At 39.1% G+C, this 13,233-nt stretch overlaps 1 protein-coding gene across 13 annotated transcripts in view; it reads right to left on the bottom strand.

Moving 5' to 3' along the window:
• The window catches only part of CADPS (calcium dependent secretion activator), a 483,060-nt gene that overhangs the window by 374,177 nt on the left and 95,650 nt on the right, over positions 1 to 13,233 (bottom strand). For all 13 annotated transcript variants that reach the window (XM_073009971.1, XM_073009972.1, XM_073009975.1 and 10 more), the window contains exon 2: positions 640 to 753. In XM_073009971.1, coding sequence (XP_072866072.1) covers positions 640 to 753 — 114 coding nt within the window. The remainder of the gene's footprint in view (positions 1 to 639; positions 754 to 13,233) is intronic.

Genomic DNA, 13,233 nt, shown 5'->3' with positions numbered 1-13,233 from the left:
ATTTGCAGAAATACAAATCCACTTTACTGATAAACTTCTGAGGTCTAGTGGTGACAATTTACCCGTAATACATATTCAGAACATGTTCTCTCTTTTGTAGATTTTCTCGAGAGAACGGCACTGCATTTTGGACAGTGGTCCCAGCTCCAGATACGCAAGCAGCATTTTAGAAAAAAGAATAAGGAAGTTCATGAAGCCACCACCCTTGGGAGGTGCTAACATCCTTTAAAAATGGTATTAAGTGGTGAGAAAAATACTCCTGACTCAAAGTCATAGGTTGTGATTTTTCATAGCTGTGTGACCTTGAGTAATTAATTTAACGTCTCTGAGCCTCAGTCTCTTCATCAGCAAAATGAAAATACAATCAGACCTAATTCATAAGACTGTTATATCTTGTATGAAATACAATCAGTATATCGTCCGGTATAAAACTCCGTTGTTAAATAGTAGCTTACATTTAGTTTTCCCCAAAACAAAACACTGTTATTTCTTAACATTGTAACCAATCACCAACCCCTTTGCCTTAGGAGGGATGATCTTGTAGTAAACCAAAGCGATTGTCCCCATTGCCCTGCAGCTCAGACTCCCCAAGCCTAGGGCTTGAGTAGTTTCGCTGTTCTTCCGCGCAGCGATTCTCACCTCATAGTAACTCTGCACAGCGTTCATGAAGGCTTCGTCAGCCATGATCTGGGTTTCCCCATTGAGGAAAGCCTGAAACCTGTCCTTGACTGTCTGCAGCTGCTGTTTGCTGATCTGTAAGAAACAGAAAAAGAAGGAAATGTGAGTACTTGTTCCAGACAAGGATCATGGATGTTTTATGCTGAAGATGCCAGGCCCTTTGGTGTACTGGAGCTGGCTTGTACAAGTGTGTGAGAGCTGATTAGGGAATCTGCGGAAACTTCTGTGAGCCAGTGTTAAACACAGCCATTATTTTAAAAATAATATAAATACATTATATTAAAAACAAAGTTAATACACTTTTAATACTTAAAATTCATTGCCTCTTAGTTATTTTACCACATTTCACTTTTCTCAGTGCTTCTGAGGTTACTTACACCTGTGGCATTTGCATGAGGGAAACTCTATGTAAGGGAGTGCTACCACCCATCTCTTCCCAGCTCCACATTCAGTGTTGTCTCATTGGCAGCTTCATATCAGCCAAGGTGGGAGTATTTATGCCATGGAAATTGGCAAATACTAAAAAACAGTTTTTTTTTTCCCCCCCCGAGAGATGGTTGTTAAACATGTAATAGCAAGCACAGCACTGCACATGCCCCTCTGGTGGTCTGAAATACCTTGATAAATGAAGTATGACCATATGCAGTGGTTTTCAAACCTTATTGTTGTTGGTACATCCATGGTCACATGACAGATGATGTTTGGGTACAAGATACACCTCTGGGTTGTGGCATAGAGAATTTGGGTACTAGGTTATGTGCAATTCCTTGCCCATCAATCCCACGTTTCTTTCCTAGGAAAACATTCCTAAAAGATTCATACTCATTCCTCCTCCTCACCCCTTATCTGGTTCTATGTCACCATCCATCAGGTATCAATGCAGGCAGCACTAATTTATGAAGCCCTTCCCAGCCCCTAGGCTAGGGGCAGATCTTCCTGCTTTGTGATTCCACAGCACACTGTTTATTTAACTGCTTGATGATGATTAAATTTGTTACATGATGTGTCTTTTCTTGCTATCTTACTCATCGATGTTTTCCCAGGGCATAGCTAACTGCCTTACATGTGCCAGACACTCAGGGTTGATTGCATGAATGAATGAATGGAGTGTACGCAAGACATGTTATTTTCAGGTATCTTTTCATTGATTCTAATTTATATAAAATATGTATATTAAAAAGTCAGCCAAAATTTTGCTGTTTTAAAAGTTAAAAACTCTTAACTCTGAAAAAGTTAAACTTTTTATAAAAAGTTATGCTTTATAATTGATCATGACAAATTACATCTGAGAACCACTGTTCTAGTGGAAAAAGTAAGAAGATCAGTCCAGTACCAGTTCTGCTGGCCACTGCGTCGTCTGGGAAAAGCTACTTATATTCTGCATTGACCTGTGAAGAGCCAGCCTTTCTGGATCAGGGCTGGGTTTAAATAAATTTTATCTCATCCTTAGTTTTCTCACTTGGAAAATGGTGGTGATTCTAATTACCCACTGTCCTGGATAGTTATAGTTATTCAATAACATAATGAGTTCTTTTAAAATATTAAAACTTTTTATATAAATCCAAGTGATTTTACCATTAGAGTCAATATAATTAGAAAATAAAGTTTAAAGCCTTAGGAGACGCAAAGCCAGCATGAGTTTTGACTCAGTCAATAAACAAAACCAAAACAGAATTTTGTTTGTGACACAGATGGAAGCTGGGTGCTTTCATTAATTTTTGTATCTTTGGAAGAAGTTGGGGAAGAGTGAAATCAAGGGTAGATTAAAAGGGGTTAGAAATTTATCAGACTCATATTTGTTACATTCTAGGGCACCACTATTTAATATTAGCCACATGTATAATTTTAAGTTTTATAGTAGCCACATTAAAAAATAGAAACAGGTGAAATGAATTTTGGTATACTTTATTTAACCCAGTATAGCCAAAATAACGTTTCAACATGTAATCAGTATATAAATTATTAATGAGACAGTTTATGTTAAAAAAAAAAATGCTATGCCTTTGGAATCTGGTGTAGTTTACCCTTACAACATATCTCAATTCAGAGTAACCAAATTGCAAGTGTTCAATAGCCACAGTGGCTAGTGGCTATTGCACTGGACCAGTTCAGACCTAAAGCATGGAATAAACTCACTTCTAAGTTGCTTAAGCTTTCCTGCTCTGACCCATGGCTACTGATATGTGAAACTGAAGAGAAAATTATAGTTATTTTTTATGTGTTTGAAACCATTTGAACTGAAATATTAGGTAGCAGTTGATTTGCTCATAAAAATGATACCTATAACATAAATTTATTTTAAGCAGACCAGCCTTAATCTAGTTCACAAATCCTAACAGTATAGGACCAACCAAGGCATCTCACAGGATTTCTTGCTCAGAATTCCTTTTAAAACAGTGTCAATACCAGCTTTGCGTGATTTTGGGAGTAGGGTGGGATGACAGGGCAGGAGAGGAATGGAGGCCTATAGACCTCGCTTTTGTCTTAAATGATTAAGTAATTGAAATAAAATTATGCACATACCATATGAATGTTCAAGATTGATTGTTGACCCAGACCAAATCTATTATCTCTCTTACCTTTCCTTAAATAAGCATGATACTCAATTAGTTAAGAAATATTTGGCCGGGTGCGGTGGCTCACGCCTGTAATCCCAGCACTTTGGGAGGCCGAGGTGGGTGGATCACGAAGCCAGGAGATGGAGACTATCCTGGCCAACACGATGAAACCCTGTCTCTACTGAAAATATTTAAAAAAAATTAGCTGGGCATGGTGGCAGGTGCCTGTAGTCTCAGCTACTTGGTAGGCTGAGGCAGGAGAATGGTGTGAACCTGGGAGGCGGAGCTTGCAGTGAGTGGGAGATCGCACCACTGCACTCCAGCCAGGGCAACAGAGCGAGACTCCATCTCAAAAAAAAGAAAAAAAAAAAAATTATAGAGCACCCACCCTCTGCCCAGCCCTGCACCAGACACTAAGGGTTCAGTGGTCAACACACACAACCCTGATCTCACCCATTATTTCTTAGGGCTGGGCACTAAGGAATCAAAAGAAATAAGGGCTTTTCTTCAGGGATCTTATAGTCTAAGTGGAGAGGAAAAGGCAAACAAAAAAGCACATAAAATTATGATTCAGGATTTCAGAGAAAAGAAATTACAGAATATAAAACTCTCAATGGAGAAAGGAGCTAAGGAACTTCAGGAACATTAATTTTAGTCAAGTTCAGAGAACACACATCACAAAGCCACACAAAGCATCCCTTGCTTCCCTAGTCACATTAAGCTGTCAGCAGGAGAGTTGGGGGCATGGACTTCAGTGGCAGAACTTTATGTCTGGGTTTTGCCACCTACTGGTTTATAATTCACTACTTTTCTCACCACTAATTCAACAAGCCTAGTGTTTTATTTACTCAACTCACTAGCTGAGTCTCCCTGGGCAAATGACTAACCTCTCTAAAGCTCAGTTTTCTCACTGGTAAAATGGGGCCAATATTGACCTCACAAGGTTGTTGTGAGGATCAAGATAAGCAAAATACTCACTGCAGAACTTAGTACAGGATGAATGCTCAATACATCTTCGCTACTGTGATGATTCATTCTCATCTTTATTTTTTTAAAAACAAACAAACAAACAAACAAAAACAGAGTCTCACTGTTGCCCAGGCTGGAGTGTAGTGGTGTGATCTCGGCTCACTGCAACCTCCACCTCCTGGGTTCAAGTGATTCTGGCGCCTCAGCCTCCCAAGTAACTGGGACTATGGGTGCGCACCTCTACACCTGGCTAATTTTTGTATTTTTAGTAAAGATGAGGTTTCACCATGTTGGCCAGGCTGGTCTCGAACTCCTGACCTCAGGTGATCCACCCACCTTGGCCTCCCAAAGTGCTAGAATTATAGGCATGAACCACTGTGCCCACCCTAATTCTCATCTTTGAGTGTTTGCACATACTGTTCCCTTGAGAATGCCTGCCTCTGGGGACATTTCACATGTACACGTCTTTAAATTTAGTGCATGCACTCCCTTCCAGACTCCTCAGGTGGAGGTCGCTCTTTTCTCAGCATTTTGTTCACAGTCCTATGGGTGCATGTTTTATGTGGTGAAGTAGTTATTTATTTAAACTCAAGTGCTCAGAGGCAGAATCATATCATGAGTCAGGAGTTGAGAGCACAGGCTTGGCGTCCAAGAGACGCAAGTTCAAGTCCTGGTGATATCACTCACTTCCAAGCTGGATGACCTTAGGCAAGCTACTTTCCTTAAGCCTTGGTTCCTCCTTAAAAAATTTGGATGATAAAACCGACCTCCTAAAGTTACTAAAAAGGTGAAAAGGAAATGAGGTAACATATCTCAAGATCTCAGCACATGGCCTGGCAAAAAAGAAGAGCCAAATGATAAGGGGCAGATGATAAACTCAATGGCCTCCAAGGCCCTGCATGACGTACCCTGACTTTGACTTGCTCCACTCTGCTCTTTACTCACTCTGGTAGCCAGCATACTGGTGTCTTTTTTACTTCTCAGCTGTGCCCCGACTTTTCTTGCCTGAGAGCCTTTGCCCTTGCTGTTCCCTTCGCCAGGGATGTTCTTCTGGTTTTCCCCGTGGCTGGCCCCTTAGGATTCAGCTGAGCCAGCGTATCCTGGGAAGCGCTTCCCTGACCATCCAGTCTACAGTAATGTTCCCCTAGCTAATCTCTGTCACAGTGCCCTGAAACCTGAGCATTTCCTGCAGTCATTATCACAGTTAGCACTTATCTTCTCTAAGGTAAAATTATTTAATTATAACATGTACATAGAAAAATATACTTTATCAGCACAGAGTATGAAGAATTCTTTTTTTTTTTTTTTTTTTTTTTTTTTTTTTAAAGACAGAGTCTTGTTCTGTTGCCCAGGCTGGAGTGCAGTGGCACCATCTCAGCCCACTGCAAACTTTGCCTCCTGGATTCGAGTGATTCTCCTGCCTCAGTCTCCTGAGTAGCTGGGATTACAGGTAAGCACCACCATGGCCAGCTAATTTTTGTATTTTTAGTACAGATGGGGTTTTGCCATGTCAATCAGGCTGGTCTTGAACTCCTGACCTCAAGTGATCCACCTGCCTTGGCCTCCCAAAGTGCTGGGATTATAAGCATGAGTTGTTATGCCCAATCAGTATAAGAAATTCTCACGAAGTAAACTTTTCCAGATAACAAACTTTCATATCAAGATAAACGTTACCCAGACCCCAGAAAGCTCCTGCATACTCCCAAAGTCATTCCTTCCTCCAAAAGTGACCACTAGCCTGACTTCTATTATCATCGATGAGTGTTGCCTGTTTTTGAACTTGATACCAATACGATCATACATGATGAGATTCATCCATGTGGTTAGGAGTAGCAATAGCTGGTCCCTTCTCATTGCTGGGTAGTATTCCATTTTACAGGTATACCACAATTTATCCATTTTTCTATGATGCATATTAGGGCCTTCTTTAGTTTAAAATTATACCTACTTTTCATTATCTCTCTATTCACAAGAATGTATGTTTCACAAATACAAGGACCCTATCTGTCTTGTTCACTATTGTGCTTCTTGTTTATAGCTGTACACATCTGTCTCGTTTACTGCTATGCACACAGTGGGCTCTCAACAAATGTTTGCTGAATGAATACATGAGCTTATTAAGGGCTTAATGTATACCAGGCACAGTGTTAAGCTCTGGCGATATGACAGTATCAAGGCACAATCTTAGCTCTAGAGTTTCTCACAACTGAGTCAGAAATCATGTACTCGTCTTTGACTTCTTAATACCCTTTGCCAATTGCATGAGTGAATAAAAATCTTACTTAGAAGCTTGCAAAAGCCAGTCTAAGAATCAACTGTGGGACAGAGTTTGTCTCTGGTTAAAAGTTAACTGGCTTAGATAGGATTAAACCCAAAAGGTGACCTTGCATGAATAAACTGAAATAATTGGCCCAGAGTACCTGACAGTACAACTCTAAATAAACAAATGAGCTTCGATGAGCTGCTTACAGAGAGAATCCTCCTGAAATAGAAGTCCACCTAAAAGGATTGAATATGTATAGAAACCACTTGTGCATCAAGGTCAGAATTCAGAATTGCAGTAATGAATTCCAAGCAGAAAACCTGAAAAGATGGAAGGTGATTATTGTAGAAGAAAGTGCTGTAGCAGCGTTTGCTAGAACTATTCAAGCATTCTTGGTTCCATCTACCTCATTAACCAAGGCCTGAAAATCCCCACTGCATTTCAGGCAGTTTGTAATTTACTGAAGCCTTCTGGAGAAGAGTGAAATGTGATCTACAGTGAGGAGAAAACCACATGTTCTAAGTGTTGGTCTCAGGAGGGGCAATGTTGAAGTCAGAGCAAGCTCAGGTCAGATCCTAGCTCTGCTATGAGACCTTGGTCAAGTAGTTGGTTTTGGGTTTTTCCTCTGTAAATAGGGGAAGGCAATATCTACTTTACAGAGTCTTTGTGAAAACTAGGTGGGATTATATATGCATAATATATATATTTATAAAACGTACAATAATATATAGCATAGTATCTGGCATAGAGTAAGGACTCAATAATAAAAACAATATAAGAAGTATTTTTTTCCCTATCATTTATCTTTTATCTTCTTTCAATCCTTTTTTTATTCACTCAGTCTTTGCACTGATGTGGTATTCCTTACCTCAGTCTTTCTTGGCCCTTCTATTTTAGAGGCTGGAAAGCCAATTACCACCTTCCCAGTTTCTCTTGCAATTATAGGTGGCCATGTAATAGAGGCAGAAAACTACTGGGGGCATCTTCTGGAGAAATATTTGAAATCCTCATGAAAATGAGCATACTCGGTGGTATAACACTTTCCTTTACTGCTGCCCCTTCTTCTGCTGAGAATACAAATCTATTTCTACAGCCATGGTATCTAGCTCATTACCCTCCAGGAAAGGCCAAGAGCATCACAGAAATGTGGTCCTTACATTTTTGGGTGGCTGAACAAATGTTCGTAAACACCCATCTCTGGCTTTTTCGTTATGTGAGAAAAAAACGAATTTCTACTTGTTCAAGTCACTGTATGTTTTCTCTTACTGGCAGCCAAATGCATTCCTAATGGATACACGTGGTTTACAATAATCATGGAAGAATGCATACTTACTAAGATGCTTATTGGCTAATACGTCTCCTATTGCAACAGCAACTGTATCAGAAAGAAAGGGGAAGCAATGCTTACTGTAAAAGAAGGAATCTCAAATACCTGCATTCTAAGCATAGGCAGCAGTGAGTAGAAAAATATCTTTGGGCATATGGAGATGTTCCAGTTATATACATAAATTAGGTCCTTTTCTACTTAAAGTATAACGTCAGCATTGTATATTATAATTTTTTTTTTTTTTTTTTGAGACAGAGTCTTGCTCTGGTGCCCAGGCTGGAGTGCAGTGGCACGATCTCGGCTCACTGCAAGCTCCGCCTCCCGGGTTCACGCCATTCTCCTGCCTCAGCCTCCGGAGTAGCTGGGACTACAGGCGCCCGCCACCACGCCCAGCTAATTTTTTGTATTTTTAGTAGAGATGGGGTTTCACCGTGTTAGTCAGGATGGTCTCGATCTCCTGACCTCAGGATCTGCCTGCCTCGGCCTCCCAAAGTGCTGGAATTACAGGCATGAGCCACCGTGCCCGGCCTACAATTTTTAATATAAGCCATGCTTTTTCTTTTCTTAAAAAAGAAATCATTATCTGGGAAAAAAGGAGACAGGTTTTAAAAGCTTTTCTTTATCATAGGTAACTGGAAAAATGTCAACTCAACAAGTGCTTAAAATCATCAGCTAATCTAGAGATATTATGGCAATGTTTATTTAATTTCTTTTTCTTGAAGACTTCAAAAATTTATATTAGGCCATGAATTTTATTAACAAATAAAATACCCCCTTTCTACAACCAGACCAAATATTTTCTACTCTAAATGAAGTCCTGCTTTTAGAAAATTTAGAAATCGCCTCATCTTAACCAAATATTTACTTATTTACATAAAGTTCTTCTCAGCTTTTATATTATATATATATTTACACAACATACTCTGAAAAAGGCATTTTAAGTGAGTTTTATTTAGCTTGAAGAAAAAATCCGAAAGACTTTATCATGGCAAAATATAAATGAGTAATTCTGAAATGCAAGTTGAAGGGGGAAAAACATATTGAAGGTGGGAAGAATTACGATGAGGCTGTCACCCTGGACTTCCCTTTGGAACATGGTTTCCCAAAATTCAGCAATTCAAATAATAATTCAATTATTTAAGTAATACTCCCATGAGTATATCCTCCCCATGTACTAACTGTACTATTTACTTTTTGTTTTTGCATTAAACATCAAATCACTTTCTTTTTCTAAACTAAAACTTGTTCTAAGCAATAATATCTGAAACCATAAGCTTTATGTAGTTTTATGTAGCAGCTATAGTTAAAATAGATATGTTCCATCCTCTTGCATACCTATACCACATTTTACAAAGTGCTTCTTTAGAAAAAAATGTCAAAGTCTGCTATATATAACAGTTTTTGTTAATTTTTAAAAAATTTAGGGTAGCAGCTGAATATAAGTTAATTACTACTTTTAAAAATTAGCTCAATTTTAAAATTATTTAATAATAGAAAGACCAATCAGCATGCTATTCCTAAAGATCTATTTTGGGGCAGAAGAGAAAGAATAAAGACCTGTAAGTTGGCCACATGATAATCTAACAAAGAGTTCTATGACCTATAGGGAAAGGAACTTGGAGACATAATTTGAACATTGATTAAGATGGGATTCTCCCAACCCACAATTATCTAGTAGAAGAGGAAAAAAAAATAGGAAAAATGCATCTAGAAGGTGAGTTGGGGCTAAAGATTGGATTGAAGATCAAAAGAGAAGAGGAAAAGGATCAAAGGGGAAGAAGAGGAAAAGGAGGTCTATTTTTCACCCTTCCACCCACAAAGCTCTTAAAAGTTGTTCTTTAGTAGGACAAATTTTCTACCCTTGAACCCAATAACATTTTTTAAAAAAAGATTATATTTTTCCAAGTCGGAGGTACTCAGGCAGTACTCACATGGATTCTTCTGGCATGTGGTCAAATAAGGAGTTCTAGAGCCAAAGATCTCATTAAGAGTTAGTTGGCAAGTTGCCATCATTCTCAAACTTTGTGATTTCAAGTCTCTTTCCCCTGCTAAAAATCACTGAGGACTGCAAAGAGGTTTTGTTTATGTAAGTTGTTTTATAGCTATTAACAAATACTATAGTGATATTAAAACTGAGGAGTTTAAAATACTACCTTGTTAAAAAAAACCAAGAAACTCATCATATGTTAAACTGAAATAATACCCTTTTATGAAAATAATATTTTCCAAAACAAAATAATAGTGAAGACTGGCAACATTTTATAGCATTGCAAATATCTTTTAGAGATTGGTAGAGGACAGTTAGATCCTAATTTCTTTCTCTGCGTTCAGTCTGTTGTGAAATGCTGTTTTGGTTGAAGTATATGAAGAAAATCTGGCCTGCCACAGATAGGTTGTTGGAAAACTGAGAGAGACTGTAAGAGCCTTTTCAGATAAATGGGATAGTCTTCCTGATACTATACCAAAGCCCAAGTGGTGGTATTTTCTTGAAAGTTAGATGCAATGTAAAAATCAGACACTATATCAATGAACTTTCTATACTCAATTAAAACCCATTGATCTGTCTTGCTATTTGAATGAATCTTTTACCCATAAGTGGTTTTTTAATTTTATTTTTATTTTGTTTTGTTTTTGAGACAGAGTCTCTCACTCTGTCACTCAGGCTGGAGTGCAGTGGTGTGATCTTGGCTCATTGCAACGTCTGCCTCCCAGGTTCAAGTGGTTCTCATGCTTCAGTCTCCCAAGTAGCTAGAATTACAGGCGTGCACCACCACACCCAGCCAATTTTTGTATTTTTTTTTTTTTTAGTAGAGATAGGTTTTCATCACGTTGGCCAGGCTGGTCTCAAACTCCTGGCCTCAAACAATCTGCCCACCTTGGCCCCCTAAAGTGCTGGGATTACAGGCATGAGCCACTGCTTCTGGCCCATAAGTTGTTTTATTTTTTAAAAATCATACATTGGTCATATCAAAAATGAATTGAGTGAGTTATGTTAATTTTCCAAATGTTCACACATTTCATCACACAATACATAAAAAATCATATGACTATTGCCACTGATATCAAAAAAATCTTTAGGTATTAAGAAACTGTCCAGATTATGGTGGTGATTGAAATCTCAAACTTTATTATTGGCAAAAAATATTGTCAGTTGTTTTTCTTGAAATAACAGGCTGTCTCCATTTACTTTATAGAGAACATGTATGAAATACCTACATTTGTGTGTTGTTTTTCCAAGTAAAAATGATATTCCATTTTTTAAAAAGGCTTGTTTGGTTGACAACTCAGTCAGACAAGTCCCTTCCCATGAGACAACCGTTGTCCTTCCTCATGCTACCTAAGTGCTTTATGTAGTTACCATTTCGTTATATAGAATATTAAAAAGGTGTGTGCCCAAGAATCAACATTTAATAAAATTAACACTTTCTATGGTTTCATCAAGGAATTCCGTGAAGTTGGCCATTTTTAAGCAGGAAGTACATGGCCACGAGAGATATAATGATTACTAGTACAGTTTGGCACCACTACCTTCGTTTGTGCGAAAGTACCAGCAGTCTTCCTCATCATTGCTTTTTCATCATTATTGATAATGTTAACATAGTGAGAAAAAAAAGCATATAATGTCTTGGCATTACTAGGAAAATCACCTTGCAGACTTCCAGGGGCATGTGGACTACGCTTTGAGAGCCACTGCTCTAGTGAATCAATGAATCTGCTAGTAGTGAATCTACTACCAGCAAGGTAGTAGTCAGGAGGAGAGTGCTAGGGTATAGTCTTGGAGAAAATAGCATGAGAATATAATAAGCAGAGAACAGAACACGGTATAGGGGCTTGCATGCCAAACTGAGGAGTTCGGCTTTAATTCAAAGAATGGTGGGAAAGCATTGAAGTGTTTTACATAGGAGAGTGACATGGTTTAAGAACATGTAGAATTGGCCGGGTGCAGTGACTCACGCCTGTAATCCCAGCACTTTGGGAGGCCGAGGCGGGTGGATCACGAGGTTAGGAGATCGAGACCACCCTGGCTAACACAGAAAAAACCCATCTCTACTAAAACTACAAAAAATTAGCCAGGCGTGGTGGTGGGAGCATGTAGCCCCAACTACTCAGGAGGCTGAGACAGGAGAATGGCATGAACCCGGGAGGCGGAGCTTGCAGTGAGCAGAGATTGTGCCACTGTACTCCAGCCTGGGCCACAGAGCGAGACTCCCTCAAAAAAAAAAAAAAAAAAAAAAAAGAACATGCAGAATCAGGGAATAGGAATAAGTTCTAGGGGTTAGCGTAGAATCAGGAGAATGTTTCAGGCTTGCTGTGATATTTGAAGAGAGGAGGGTCCTGAATAGTATCTAGAATCTCAGTTTGCAGAGACAGGGATAGCTAGGAAAAGAGGAAGGCCGTAGGGAGAAAAGGTGAGAGACAGATGAGGAGGGCATTCCAGGTTGAGGGTACAAAATGGGCGAGGAAAGACAAAGATGAGAAACTGTGGGTCCTTCTTGGAGGATACAGCAAGAATCTCTTTTGTCAATTACAATCTATACCCTGCCGACTCCAAAAACAAGGATTAGAGGCGGCTGTCTGAGTATGCACAACAGAGGAGTCCGAAAATAAAGTCCCAGCTATTAGAAACGAAACTGCAGATTGTTCCATTTGGCTGGAGCTCAGATTAAAATACTAGTACAGCAACATATGAAATCACTAAATCTCCACACACCATCTTGGGTCTTATAAGGTTTAATAGTGAACTTTATCAGTAGCAATTATTTCCAGAGAAAAAGTTGAAAAAATCTGAATGCAGTCTGTGTACAGGTTATACGCGGCACTAATGTAACATTCACAAACTGTGACCATGAGCTTCACTGAAATTGATTTAGATAAGAACCTTATCGTGTCAGCATGAACAGGGAGAAGAGGTACAAGTGATTGGCAGTCACTTTTCAGGCTGCTGGGGGATGTGGAGGAATGTGGAGACTTTGACTGGTTGTTCTAACAATCGCCATTCGGGATCCAGAATAGCAGAGAGTAAAAACAGGACAAAGAGTGAAGGTGATCTGAAACTGGGAAATACAAAAAACACAAGTGCACACCCTAATGTAAACTAGGATCTTTAGTTAATAATAATGTATCTGTATTGGCTCATCAACTGTAATAAATAGAGCACACTAATGCAAGATGTTAATGATGGGGGAAACTGTTGGAGGTAGGGGGATACGGAGTATACGGGAACTCTGTACTTTCTGCTCAGTTTTTCTAGAAACATAAAACTGCTCTAAAAAATAAAGTGTATTAGTTAAAGAGACACACACACATGCACATGGAGACCTTCTATAAAGGGATCCAAATACAGCAGCACATGATGCAGGCCTAAGCATACCCAGGTAAGAACAGAAAATTCTATCACTCAAGCCTGTTCTGATATTCAGAAGCAGGGAAGAGTAAAA

Source organism: Chlorocebus sabaeus, chromosome 22 (assembly GCF_047675955.1).
Source record: "Chlorocebus sabaeus isolate Y175 chromosome 22, mChlSab1.0.hap1, whole genome shotgun sequence".
Taxonomy (NCBI): domain Eukaryota; kingdom Metazoa; phylum Chordata; class Mammalia; order Primates; family Cercopithecidae; genus Chlorocebus; species Chlorocebus sabaeus.
Note: the sequence above shows the minus strand (reverse complement) of the source record. Positions and strands in the feature narration are given on the sequence as shown.